Below are 13,961 nucleotides of genomic sequence, written 5' to 3' on the forward strand. Positions count from 1 at the left end.
ACTGGAATGGAGGATTCTTGGGATAGCTTGAGGCTGTGATAGTCAATAATTCTATGATTAAAAACTATAATATTAGCATTTTGATTAGGCAGTAAAGTAATTTAAAACTCGATTTATATTAATTTCAAGAAAGTTCAAAAGAATTTCTATTAGATGACAGGTTCTGTGCTAGGAGTGAAGGATACAAAGATAATTAAAATCCAGTCTCTCTTCAACATTAACTGACAGTCCAGTGGAGAAGGCAGGCAAACAGAGAATTGCAAGTCAGTGAAAAAAAATTACAATAAAAGATTTCTATCTCAGGAGGTAGGGGATACAAAGGGAGGGGTGATCATCATTGCTAAGAAGGCATTTGAACTAGATTTTAGTGAAAACATAGTTCTATGGGTAAATGTGAGATATGTATAATGTCAGTTCCTAACCCCAGTTGCTATAGCAAAATCCCAGGATATAAGTTTATTTCCAGTTTATGCAAAGTACAATATGGTTATCTCTGGTCAATGAGTGATTCTTTGTGGTTATTCAGAAGCCCAAGATCCTTCTGTCTTGTGGCTCCTTCTCCAGAGATACCAGAGTTCTTTGCTGGATCCCCTGCATCTAGCAGGCAGAGGCAGGAGAGAACAGTGGAGGATTATATGGAAAGTTTCTATGAGCCAAGTTGCATCATGTCTGCCCATGTTTTCCACCTAACTGCAAAGGAGACTGGCAGTGTGGTCCAGCTGAGTTCCCACAAGAGAAAGGAAATGTGTTTTGGAGAACACACAGGAGTCTCTGCCAGTTTGTGCTGTGAGCAGCTAGATTTCCCTTGGACCGATCTAATGGAAGTGTACTATTACATAACTGTCAAGATTAGAGTTGCTCACCGGGGACTATCTTTATCAAATCGTGATTACTGGGAGAGAGCTCACCACAGCCTTGGTTGGTTCAAGAATTCCCAAGTGAGAGAGCAATTCAGGCATTTAGCAGGTTCTGAAGTATAAGAGGGAACTGGGTAAAGAGAGAGAGCTCACTACTCAACTGGACAAGTCTTTCCCTCTGTCCGCTGCCCCTCTAGCCCACAGGCCTGGGATGCTGATGGAGAACTCTCCTATCTATCCACTTGACAAACACAAGGAAGTTGATTCCTGTGCTGATAATTTGCTTTCTTCTCTCTCTACAGTGACACTTTCAGCTGCTCCTCCCTCCTACTTCAGAGGATTCACATTAATTGCCCTCAAAGAAAACAGAGAGGGTGATAAGGAAGAAGACCATGCTGGGACCTTCCAGGTAATGTCCTTTCTGGGCTTATGCAGCGGCCCTCCCTGCCCTGGTAGATAGAATCCAAGTGCATCGGAGACAAACTGAGAGGCCATGGTAAAATGAGAGGTGCAAGTGTCTGAGGTGGCTTCACCTCCAGGTTCCTTGACCATTGACCACGTGGACCATGTCTACTTGAAAGATCCAATCAAGAGGAGGCAGAAAATGCCTCAAATCTCCCTTAAGTGGTTGACTACCAGGCAAGGGCTTTTCTCTGGGCTCACAGTGCCTGTAGGCAGCAGACAGTCCAGCATGGTGCGAGCAGGGGAAACCAGAGAGGCCAGGCTGCTTTTCCTGCACAGCCGTTTAGCGATTGGCTGCCAATTCTCAAGTGTAAACGGAACGAGGGCTGCGGATAGCCAGACTGGAGGGAGTTCAAAGCACAGAAGGAGGACTATTAAGAGACTGAAGGGATTGATTTATGAGGGAAGATTAAAAGAATTAAACATGCTTTGCTGGGCTAAATGAACAGGACCAAGTTTAAGAAGTGGTAATGGTCTTTAAATGTCAGTCCTCACAGAGCAATCTCCTCCAGGGGAGGCTTCGTCTGACTTTGCACAGAAGGGCGCAGTACACCAAAAGTGGGTCAGGAGAAGAAAGGGAATCTCAAAGGCAAGGGCCCTGACGGTGAGTCATGTTTCACCGCAGAATAGTCTCTTCCAAGGGAAGTGGAGGGAGCATCAGCTCCTTTCAAAGGTCTTAAAAGAGATCAGCAAATTGTCAGAACAGGAGGGGGATCCTAGTGGGAGGCCCCGCCAAATTTACTATGACCATTACTCATCTCAAATTCCCATTGTTCTGGAATCCATTTCTATCTAGCATTTGCAAACTCAGGAAAACAAAGAAAACAACCTAGAAGATTACTTATACCCATAGCTGGCTGCTGGGGACTCAGATACAATCTATGGGCTTCACAGAGGACCCTGCCCCTGGTGTCTTCCCCATCCAAAGATATTTTTTAATCCCTTGTGGCCAGCTTCTAATTTTGAATCCTGTAATTAAAAAAAAAGTCCATTTTTTTTTAGATGCAGAGCTTCTAGCCTAGTAGGTCTGTTAATTCCACACTCATTGTAATGTCCTTCTATGTACCTAGATGGCAGAGAGGTTGTTGACATATAGCTGAAGGAGTTACCCCATAATAATACTAATGACAATTAGCTTTTTTTTTTTTTTTTTTCTGGTACTTACCATAAACCAAGCGCTAGCTTAAGTGCTTTACCTTATCTTGGTTTATCTTAATTTAATTAGCTTGTCTTATTGTAGTTTAATTCTCAAAACAAAATAGATAGGAACTTTTATTCCTATTTTATAGATCAGGAAATTGAAACGAGGCAGATTAAATCATTTACCTAAATGGTAAGTAAATAGTGAGGCCAGGTTTCTGTATCAGGTGTCTGATTTCAGAAACTAACTAAACCATTTCTTTAGAGTATTGACTAAGCTCCTGGCACAGGTGTGTTTGGACTGTACATCAGTAAGTTTTTCATTGTAGAGAAAGGAAGATTCATACATGTGTTCAGCCCACAAAGCATTAAAATATATTCCCCTTGTCCTTGTTATGCTAATTTAGCTGGAGGTGTGGATGATTTATCAGATTCTAGCAGCTGAGAGATCTGGGTACCTGACTGTCAGGAGGGGTAAAGTTCTAAGAAAAAGAAAAGGTGAGGGTGGGATAGGGAGGTGTGATCTTAATCTTCACCCAAACAAAAATTATCTGCCTTAAAATGATGCTTAGAGGTATATACCCAAAGGGATTGGAAGCAGGCACTCGAACAGGCACTTGCCACATTATTCACAATAGCCAAATGTTCACTGATGGATGAGTGGGTAAACAAAATGTGGTTTATATAAACAGAGGAATATTATTCATTCCTAAAAAGGAAGGATATTCTGGCACATGCTATAGCATCAGTGAACCTTGAAGACATTATAAGTGAAAGAAGCCAGCCACAAAAAGACAAATATTGTATGATTCACTTACATAAGGTACCTAGAGTAATCAAATTCAGAGACAGAAAATAGAGCGGTGGTTGCCAGGGGCAGTGGGGGGGGGGGATATGGAGTTACTGATGAACAGGTATGGAGTTTCAATTTGAGAAAATGAAAAAAGTTCTGGAGATGAATGGTGGCAATGGTTGCACAATGTGAATGTACATAATGCCATTAAACTGTACACTTAAAAATGGTTAAAATGGTAGATTTTATGTTACATATCCTACCATAATAATAAAAAACAATGATGCCTGAGTTAGGCCAGATGGAGACATAATATAGAATTAGACCTGTGGGGACATGGCTTCTCTTTGCTGAGTGCTATTCTGTTTTAATTTAATAGATAGTCCTCTCCAAATCACTGTTGTGTGCTGCTCAGTTAAAGCTTGGCTCTTGAAACTGACTGGTAAATATAGAGCCCTGCTCACAGTGGGCAGTGAGTAAATGTTTGTTGAATGAATAAATGAACAAATTATTTTTTCTATCAGTGCCCCTAATTCAGTCATATTTGGAATTGTTTAAGAACTCACTCCTATGTCATTATGCATGCCTCCTTTTCCCTTCTCTAGAGCTTCCGACATCCTTTCTTACTACATCTCGTTAGTTTTCAGAGTGTGGTCTCTCAACCAGCAACATCAGCACCATCTGAGAACTTGTTAGACATACAAGATCTCAAGCCCCTCCCAGACCTACTGAATCAGAAGCTTTGAGGGCAGGGCCCCCATAACCTGTGCTTTAACAAGCTGGCAAAGGGAAAGCAGTGCAGCTGGACTTTGAGAACCAGTGTTGAAAGGAGACATAGATCCAGCCCATCCCACATGTACTCCTCCATCATCACATCAACATGTCTGTCTGCTCCTATCTGTCCTCTCATTGCTTCCACCAGCCCTACAGGGATCAAAGTGGGAAACAAATATGAAAAACGCCTACCATACAGTAACAATGCTTGTGTGCCAGATGTAGTTCTGAGTGGTTTACATTTATTAACTGATTTAATCCTCACAGCAACACTATGAGATAAGCTTTATTGTCCTACTTTTCACAGATGAAGAAACTGTGGCACAGAGGAATTAAGCAACTTTTTAAAGATTGCTTAGCTCTAAGTAATAAAGCTGTGATTCAAACGTAGGCAGTCTAGGCCCCTGCTTCTAACCACGGTGCACACTGTCTCTCAATGCGTACATGTTTAATGAAACAAATGAGAGTGGACTATGACATTTTTATATTGGTAGTTTCTGTGCTGAGGGCTTTGTTTGCACTATCCTACTTCATTTTTGTAGCAATCCCCTGAGACAAGTCTTGTTATTCTCACTTTCCAGATGATGAAACTGAGTCTCTAAGGGGTTAAGTAAATTGACCACAGTAATGCAGCATCTATGGGGGGAGATGAGGACAAACACCGTGCCAGTGATTTTTCTCTCACTTCATCTCCCCACCCCTGCCCTACCTTGTGCATTAAACGCACTCTCCACCTGGGTTCCCACCGTCTCAGATGCCAGAGGGCGAGGCATCATAGTTCATCCCTTTGTCTTACCTCTCCTGCTTCAGATATGGTGGTCTCTATGCTTGCCCCCTCCCCTCGAGCATCAAAGTCTTTTCTCTCTGTACCAAAGCTGTCATTGTTGGAATCATTCATTTATTCATCAGTATTGATTGAATGTCTCTTATGTGCTAGGCACTGAGGTTGGCACTGGGGATATGAAGGTGAGAAAAACAGACAGTCTTGCCTTCACGGAGTAAACTGTTTTCTCCACGGCACAGACCTCGGCGGCCAACGGGCATGCTAGAAAGTCAGCAAGTCATCAGTAGGGACATGAGTAGATAATCAGAAGCAGCAAATGCCATTGTAATTATATATATATACACATAATAATGAACAGATATTTACATACTTCTTTGTTAATACCCTCACTCTAAATCTGACAGCTTTGGGGACTTAACATCAATAGCAAAATTCTAATACTCTTTAAATCTGGTTAAAGTTTACATTCTTAGTTCTGAAAGTGACTCGGAGAGGGCGATTCTGCCTCTAAATGAGTGAGCCCTTCCATGGAGAATCCAGACTCACCAGGTTCAGAGACCACAGAAGTTAACTTTATGCCCCTTTAGACTCAGTGGGGAGGGACAAGGGCTGCTTGGTACAGGGAGATAAGGGTTACAGTGCTCACCACTCTGGCAGAGGGCCCAGAAAAGAGGTGGGGCTGCCATCTCCGCTTCCAGCAGAGGGTCCAGCGTGGCAGCACTGGCACCAACGAGGAGATCTGTCTCTGGCTGGCAGATGGGAGAGACACAGGACTCTCTCTGATGAGCTGGTTGGGTATACTCATGGTTAATTGAAAGTGACAAGGAATGCAGGGCCGGATTGCCTGTATAAAGTAACCAGCCATCCTTACAATTGTTTTGCTAAGAACAAATTGCTCCCTGGAGCGCTCATGGTCCAGCCAACTGCCTGGCTCCCTCTCTCACCTCCTTCAGGTCTCTGCTCACATGTCCCTTTCCCAGGGAGACCATCCTGATCACCTGCTTTGAAACTTCATTCCCTTCCCCTTCCACCCCTGAGCTGGACTTTCTGTCCTTTTCATCCACTTAATTTCTTTCCATTGCTTTTATTGTCACCTGACATGCTATCTATTTTACTTGTTGACTTGAGTATTACCTGCCCCTCTCCACTAAATTATAAGCTCCATGAAGCAGGGATTTTTATCTGTCCTGTTTGCTGCTGTATCCCCAGCACCTTGACCTGTGCCTTGCACAGAGTAGGCACTCAAATATTTATGGGAAGAATTTTAAGCTGCTAATTTATAATACTATTGCTTTACTTAATTTTAATTGAAGGTTTATATGCATCAACTAGTTAAGGCAACAGTCTGGCAATCACAGGAAGAAAGACTCATTATGAAGAACCGTTTGCCTGAGAAGATTCCTTATCAATACCACACAAACACGTATCTTTTTCGTAGCTAATTATTTCATACTGTTAATCACCTGTTTTCTTATCTCTTCATTAACAATAAATATTTAGTAGCATTAAATGAGTTCTGAGTGAGTCATGGAAGAAGCTAAAAGAGTTTTTGCCCTACTTTTCAAAAAAAAAATAAATAAATAAAATGCTATTGCAAGCCTGCTGTTAAGAATTCTTAGTTTATCTTGACCAGGCAGTGGCTCAGTGGATAGAGCATAGGCCTGGGACACTGAAGACCCAGGTTCGAAACCCTGAGGTCACCGGCTTGCCACGGGCTCATTTGACTTGAGTGCAGGCTCACCAGCTTGAATGTGGGCTCATCTGGCTTGAGTGTGGGATCGTAGACGTGACCCCATGGCTGCTGACTTGAAGTCCGCTGTTGCTGGCTTAGCTGGAGCCCCTCCGGTCAAGGCACATAGGAAACATCAATCAACGGACAGTTAAGATGTGGCAACTATAAGTTGATGTTCCCTTCTCTCTTCCTTTCTGTCTATCCCTGTCTTTCTGTCTCTCTTGCCAAAAAAGAAAATAAAAAAATAAAAATAAATTTTTAGTTTAGTTTATAAGAAAACTTCTGTTGTTACAGTCACCTACACTTAATCCTGCTCCTTATAAGATACTAAGATTTTTTTCATCTGCCTTTCACTATTATAAGTAATAAAGTAAAAACAGTTTCTGGCAAAAACTTTTATTTTTATTTGGTACTATTTGCTAGAATAGATTCCTAGAAGTGTAATTATAAAGGCAAAGGGTATGAACATTTTTATGTTATTCGTATATATTGCAAAGGTGATTTTCAACCCCCCCACCCCACCCCCCAAAATTCATTCAGTACTCTTTTCAACAATTTGAATATGAGCCTTCCACTATGGTAGTCACATCCACTGAGGTGAAGCATAACATATATTTCTATATCAGGACTGGGGTGGGCAGGTCGACTTGATGGACCAAATCTAACAAGATGAAAGCTAATGGAGGAGCCAAGAAAGTCATCTACCTAGATCCAAATTTCAAATAGGGTGATCAGAATGTCCTCTCTGAGAGGTGAAAAATAGTGCAAGAAGAGAGACTGCAATTTGTGGCAGCACATTAAACAAACAACAAAAATATCCTAGAATTTTTAGTTGCCTGTAAGTAAGTTCAGAATGTGTCATCCATGAAATAGGACCACAAAAACTGATCAGGCCTTAGGGGGAGCATGAACACAGGAGTCAGACTATTTTATGGAATTTTTAATCCATCCTGAGAAGAGTCCACAATATTCTCTTTCTTTCCCTATAGAGGACACCTTTCTAGTGAACAACTATACAGTGTTTTCTTTTATTCATGCATTTTTTCATTCAAATATTTTCATAGCATTCATAGGACCCTTCACTTTTTCTTCAGAGTGAATATTACAACTTATTACTGTGTCTTTGTTTATAGGATTATTTGTTTAATATAGCTTTGCCCCATAAAACTGAAGGGCAAAACCAAATCTACTTTGTTCACTTGTGTACTAGTAGCGTAGCGTGGTACATGGCACATGGTGGACACTCAACAGGTATTTGCTGAAATGAATTAATGAAAGCACTAATTACCAGCTATGTAAAAGGCAATGTCTTAGGCTCTAAACATTTGGAGGTGAATAATTAAGGCATAGTCTTTGGTATTAGAAGGTCAAGATTTACAGCAGAACTTCCTAACTCTGGTATGCTACATACACTGGTGGGTTACAAATGGGTTATAAGAGAGCTCAGATATTGCTTCCCTAGATATTTGAGTGGTCTGATCTGCTTTACTCTAGGGAAATTCTATAATTTCCTACAGGTGACATAGAGTAAAGAGACTTGTATACAAAGAATGCTAGGTGCCATAATTTTGCATGTGTGCAAATAAGAAAAATTTCAAGAAGTGATAAGTGAGTGCTTGAGTGCTGACTGGGTAGGATAACAAAAGACAGTTATTGAGATGATAACATTCTCTTTCAAGTTCAAGTTTGCAAGTGGACAAGGGATGAAGATGAAAGATTGTGTGAAGACCACTCCACTCTTCCCTCACACCTCTATTTTAAAACATGTTCTATTGCCCTGGCCAGGTAGCTCAGATGGTTAGAGCATTGTCCCTATATGCCAAGGATGTGGGTTCAATCCCCAGTCAAGGCACATACAGAATCAACCAATGAATGTATAAGTAAGTGGAACAACAAATCAATGGTTCTCTCCTTCCCTCCCTCCCCCCCCACCTATCCTCTCTCTCTTCCCTCCTCTCTTCTTCTCTTCCTCTCTTCCTCTCTTCCTCTCTCACTCTCTCTTTCCCTATTTCTTTTTGTCTCCTCACTTTCTTCCCTCTCTAAAATCAGTAACTAAAAATTTTTAAACAAAATAAAATAAAAATAAAACTTGCCCTACTTTAGTGTTTCTCTATATATTCTTTGATAAGTACACAGAGCCCATCCAGAGCACAGTAAAAGTTTTCCCAAATGAATCAGTGAATAAATGAAATGCGATGAATGACATGCTATGCCTGCCCCTGCCCTTCAGAAACTCATTCAGTATAAAATGCCTCGTGGAGTTGTTATCCTAAAAGAACCAGCAAAAGAATACATTTTAAAAGCAATGCTGATACCTCTTGTTCAACACTTAGTTTTGTTTTTGTTTTTTTAATTGCTAGCTAAGACATTTGTAAGAAGGTGAAAAGCAGCATGCACTGTGAGTGCCTGGGGTGGACACGGGGTCTGCAGGCTTCCACAGCCCTCCCTGGTTTGTTGTGTTTGCTACCAGGGAGGATGCAAAATAGTTTCCTTCCAGGCAGACAAGCTCTGAGCGTGGGAACCAGACGCCTTATGAACAATTCAGCATCACTCTTCAACAGAGCGCATCCTTGTTTTGTTTCGAAAATATAGAAAAGGATAAAAAAGGATAAAGAAAACATCCATCATCTTATAACCTAGAGAAAATCACTATTAACATTTGGGTACATTTCCTTCTAGATTTTAAGTATATGTATGCATATATATAATTTTCCAACAAGATTTTGGAACCATACTATATATAGGGTCTTATATCCTGTTTTATTTTTTGTGAACATTATATTATGAGCATATCTGAATGCAATTAAATATAATTCTACAGCATGAATTGTAATAGCTTCATAATACTCCTTTTTACTGTTGAATTACAATATAGTCGATCATTCCTCTATGTTAGGTGGTTCCAGTTTTCCTTTTTCTTTTTTCTCTTTATTCTTCTAAAAAAACACACTGCAATGAATACTTTAACTGATAATCTTTGTCAGCATAATAATGAGTATTTCCTCATTATTAATTTCAAGAATTAAATTACAGGGTCAAACTAAAGTCTCTGTCTCTCTTTTCTCTCTCTCCCCTAGGCATGCACATATGAATACAGGGGTGGGCAAAAGTTGGCTTACATTTGTTCATATGGAAAAAGATATGCAAGTTATGATTATTACACTAGCTTTATTAACTCAAAAAAGCATCAGAATGCAACTATAAACCTATTTTGCCCACCGCTGTGTGTATATATTAGTTCCTCTATTTCTAGAGGTCACCATTTTGAATTTGACAATGTCAGTGGTGGGCATACATTATTATGACAGTAGGAAACATTTTGGGCTGATCTTCTTTCCCCAAAAGAACCCTGTATCTCATTATTCTTCCCATTCTAGCTTAGCTTTTTCAATTTAGAAAAGGGTATGTGGAAAGAATGTAAGTTTTAGAATCAGCAGACCTGGGCTCAAACTCTACCTCTGCCAGCTAGGTGACAAAATTGCTTAATTTTTGAGTATCAAATGAGATAATTTATGTAAGATGCCCAACATAGTGCCTGGACATGATGGAGCATCAGTCAGTGCCTCTTCCTTCTGAGCCAGCAATCTAGGATAGGCTTCCATATTTCTGTGTCCTCTGACTCACAAACTCCATCCTTCTGTGGATGCAGGCAGACATCTCAGTGTAGGTAAAACTGACCAGCTGTCTATAGGACTCTACCAGGTGAGCGGAAAGACGGGCTTCTCTCTCTTCACTGCAATATGATTAGGAGGACTATAAAGTAAAATAGTAAAATAAAAAAAACTTTTAGGGCTGCTGGGTCCATGATACCCAGTAAATAAAAACAACATTTTTTAATGTGGGTGCCAGCTGTTTGGTTGGGCTCAATTGCTGGCTTTGTGACCTATCCCACAGAGCAGCTTCACTGAAAATGGGGTTTAAATCATACCTTGACGAAGGCTTCACACACGGGAGTGAGCAGGTTTAGGAGACCATGACAGTCACCTCCAGGTACTAACTGGTCAAGTTGCTTCATTTACTTTAATTCTCCCCCTCTCAGCTATAAGTCCCAGGAGATTGGGGACTGTCTATTTCCTTCATGACAGCAATCTCAGAGCTGGATGCAGTGCCTGACACACAACAGATTCTTGGTACATATTTGCCAAACCAATCAATCAATTTCTCATCAGTTTCAGTCCCATCCCAGGGGTAGGCACTATTATGATCCCCCTCTTACAGGCCAGGTAACACAGTGCAAATTAAAAATGTGGTAAAGGGCACAGAGCCAGTCAATGGCAGTAATTGTGGAATAAAACACCTGAGGTCTGTGCCACTTTCTTTGTTGAGCATCTTTTGTAGCTACAGAGGCAGATGTGTGGTAGAGGCAGACAGACATCGACTACTTGGTTCCCCGAAACCCTTTCTGGGTTGTTCTGGGGATCACATCAGATTTGTCATCTCACAGGTCTCAGCCCTTCACAGGCCATCTCCTCTGTGCTTTCTCATGTCTTAGTTTTATTGGATTCTGAATCTGTGCCCCCAGCTCCACCTGTGAGCCCTCAAACACTAGGCACCCCCCTTTATCTTAGTATTTCACTTGTGCATCCCTGAGGTATTAAATCTGTGGTACCCTGCAAGATTCTGCAAAGAGGCAGAAATCTGGACCCAGATCATCTCTATCTCTGTATTCCCACGATCTCACCAAGGCTTGGCACACTGGCTAGTTGATAAATATTTTCCAAGTTGATGGATGACTGTTGCTGAAATTTCTGGCCCTACCAGCTTGTTCACTGGCATTAGCTGACCTCATGCTTTCTTGCATGGGAACTAACATCGTTTCCACATCTATTTTTCTAAAGGTCTGGAAATTATTTTTAAATGCATTATAAATTGTTTAGCAAGCAATATGTAACTTTGACTGCTCCAAAGACCTTTATCATATATAAATTAAGTAACTTCAAAATGCCAATAAGTCACTGTGTAGCCTTGTAATCTCTCATCTTTAAAATGAAAATAATAGGCCTTGGCTGGTTGGCTCAGTGGTAGAGTGTCGGCCCAGCATGTGGATGTCCTAGGTTCAATTCCCGGTCAGAGAAAACAAGGAAAGCAACCATCTGCTTCTCTACCCCTCTCCCTCCCCCCCCTCTCTCTTTCTCTCTTGTCCCTTTCTACAGGCATGGCTCAAATGAGCAAGTTGGCCCCAGGCATTGAGGATGGCTCCATGACCTCACCTCAGGTGCTAAAATAGCTTGATTGCCAAGTAATGGTGCAGCAGCCCCAAATGGGCAGAGCATCAGCTCCAGAGGGGGGTTGCCAGGAGAATCCCAGTCAGGATGCATACGGGAGTCTTTCTGCCTCCCTGCCTCTCACTTGATAAAAAATAAAATAAAATAAAATGAAAATGATGATTCCAGTCAAGATGGCGGTGTAGGTAAATGCAGTACTGGAATCCTCCCACAACCACATCAAAAGTTCAACTAAACTGCAGAACTACTATTATTCAGAACTGCCTGAAATCTAACTGAACAGAATCCTACAACTAGCGACTTAAAAAGAAGCCACGTCAAGACTGGTGGATAAAAATCAGGAGGATATCTCAGCTGCTGCAGTCCCCCTGAGGATCCAGGGATCCCAGCCTCACCTGAGGACCCCCCAGCCCAGTGTTCCAGTGCCAAGAAAAGAAGTCCCCACAACTTCTGGCTGTAAAAACCAGTGAGCATTGTGGCTGAGGGAGAGGGAGGGCTGCTGGAGTCCCACATGTTCCTCTTAAAGGGCCCACTCACTGAACAGCAAGAACCTACTACCAAGATCTCTCTACTCAGCAAAGCCATCCTTTAGACCAGTGGTCCCCTACCCCTGGGCCGCGGACCAGTACTGGTCCGTGGGCCATTTGGTACCAATCCACAGAAAAAGAATAAATAACTTACATTATTTCCATTTTATTTATATTTAAGTCTGAACAATGTTTTATTTTTTAAAAAATGACCAGATTCCCTCTGTTACATCCGTCTAAGACTCACTCTTGACGTTTGTCTCGGTCACGTGATACATTTATCCATCCCACCCTAAAGGCCGGTCCGTGAAAATATTTTATGACATTAAACTGGTCCGTGGCCCAAAAAAGGTTGGGGACCACTGCTTTAGACTCAAAGGACATATAAAATAATTTTCCTCACAAGTAAAAGCTGTTGGAGTTTATCACCGCCAAACCAGTATTACATGAAATGTTAAAGGGTCTTCTTTAAGAAGAAGAAGGAGAAAAATAAAAAAATATGAACAATAAAATGGCACTAAATACATATCTATCAACAATTGAAACTAAAAAACAAAATAATTGAACAAGCAGGACAAAAAACATATTCATTAATACAGGAAACATTTTGACGGTTACCAGATGGGAGGAGAGATGGGTGTCGTGGGGATGGATGAAAAAGGTGAGGGGTTAATAATTACTAGTTGGTAGTTACAGAATAGTCATGGGGATGTCAAGTACAGCATAGGACATAGAGTAAAGAATATCCAAATAACAATGTATGGTGTCAGATGGGTATGAGATTTATTGGAATGGTCACCTTAAATTAATCACATTGTTATATGAGGTTATATTTGCAGGTTCTTGGGATTAGGAAGTGAATATATTTTAGTACATGTCTGATCACTGGGGTGTATACTTGAAACTAATATAATATGGTATGTTAAATGTGAATTAAAAAATAAGAAATAATTAAGCCTCCACTCCAGAACAAACTATTTTATAGGATAGATCTTAATTCTGGTTTTACACATAAGTCATCATGTTTGCTTTTTAAAATAGAGTTAAATTTAAAGAGTGAGTGGATCATAGTTTACTTAAGTAGAAGCCTATAATAGGCTATTTAGGTCAATTTAAAAATATTATAAATAATTAACAATGTACATTTTTATAAAAAGAACTTTTATCCATTTATTTATTGATTCAACAAATATTTATTAAATCTATTATGTGTAAGACATATTCCAGGCTGTGAGAGTATAACTGTGATAAGATGAAAAATCCCTTTTCTTATGGACATTGTGTTTCCATATTTTAGATATTTTCATGGAATAGAGTCTCAGATTTCTGGACCAAATAGTGTTAAGGCTCTTGATATAGATTATATCACTTCCCATTGCACCTAATAAAGTAGGAGTCTGAGTAGGAGCCTGACTCAAAGCTTAGTTTTAGAGAGAATGTAGAATCTTTGCCATTACTTTTTTCTTGGTTTCTCCCCTGGACACAAAACTATCCCTCCTGTTGACTCCTGACTGATACCTGATGTCCCACAGTCCTTTGTTTTGGGGGAGGCCAGAAAGTTGATTGGAAGGAATTCCCAACCATCTTTCATGTGGTAACTAAACCACAGTTTGCAAATCCCATTCTTGTGCAATCACTTTCTTGGAATAAATTTCAAGACCTTAGAT

General features: G+C 40.6%; 1 protein-coding gene across 1 annotated transcript in view; it reads left to right on the plus strand.

Moving 5' to 3' along the window:
• SPON1 (spondin 1) overlaps positions 1 to 13,961 on the plus strand; it is a 328,021-nt gene that overhangs the window by 32,626 nt on the left and 281,434 nt on the right. The window contains exon 2 of the mRNA XM_066251009.1: positions 1,160 to 1,266. Coding sequence (XP_066107106.1) covers positions 1,160 to 1,266 — 107 coding nt within the window. The remainder of the gene's footprint in view (positions 1 to 1,159; positions 1,267 to 13,961) is intronic.

This window comes from Saccopteryx bilineata, chromosome 1, assembly GCF_036850765.1.
Source record: "Saccopteryx bilineata isolate mSacBil1 chromosome 1, mSacBil1_pri_phased_curated, whole genome shotgun sequence".
Lineage (NCBI taxonomy): Eukaryota > Metazoa > Chordata > Mammalia > Chiroptera > Emballonuridae > Saccopteryx > Saccopteryx bilineata.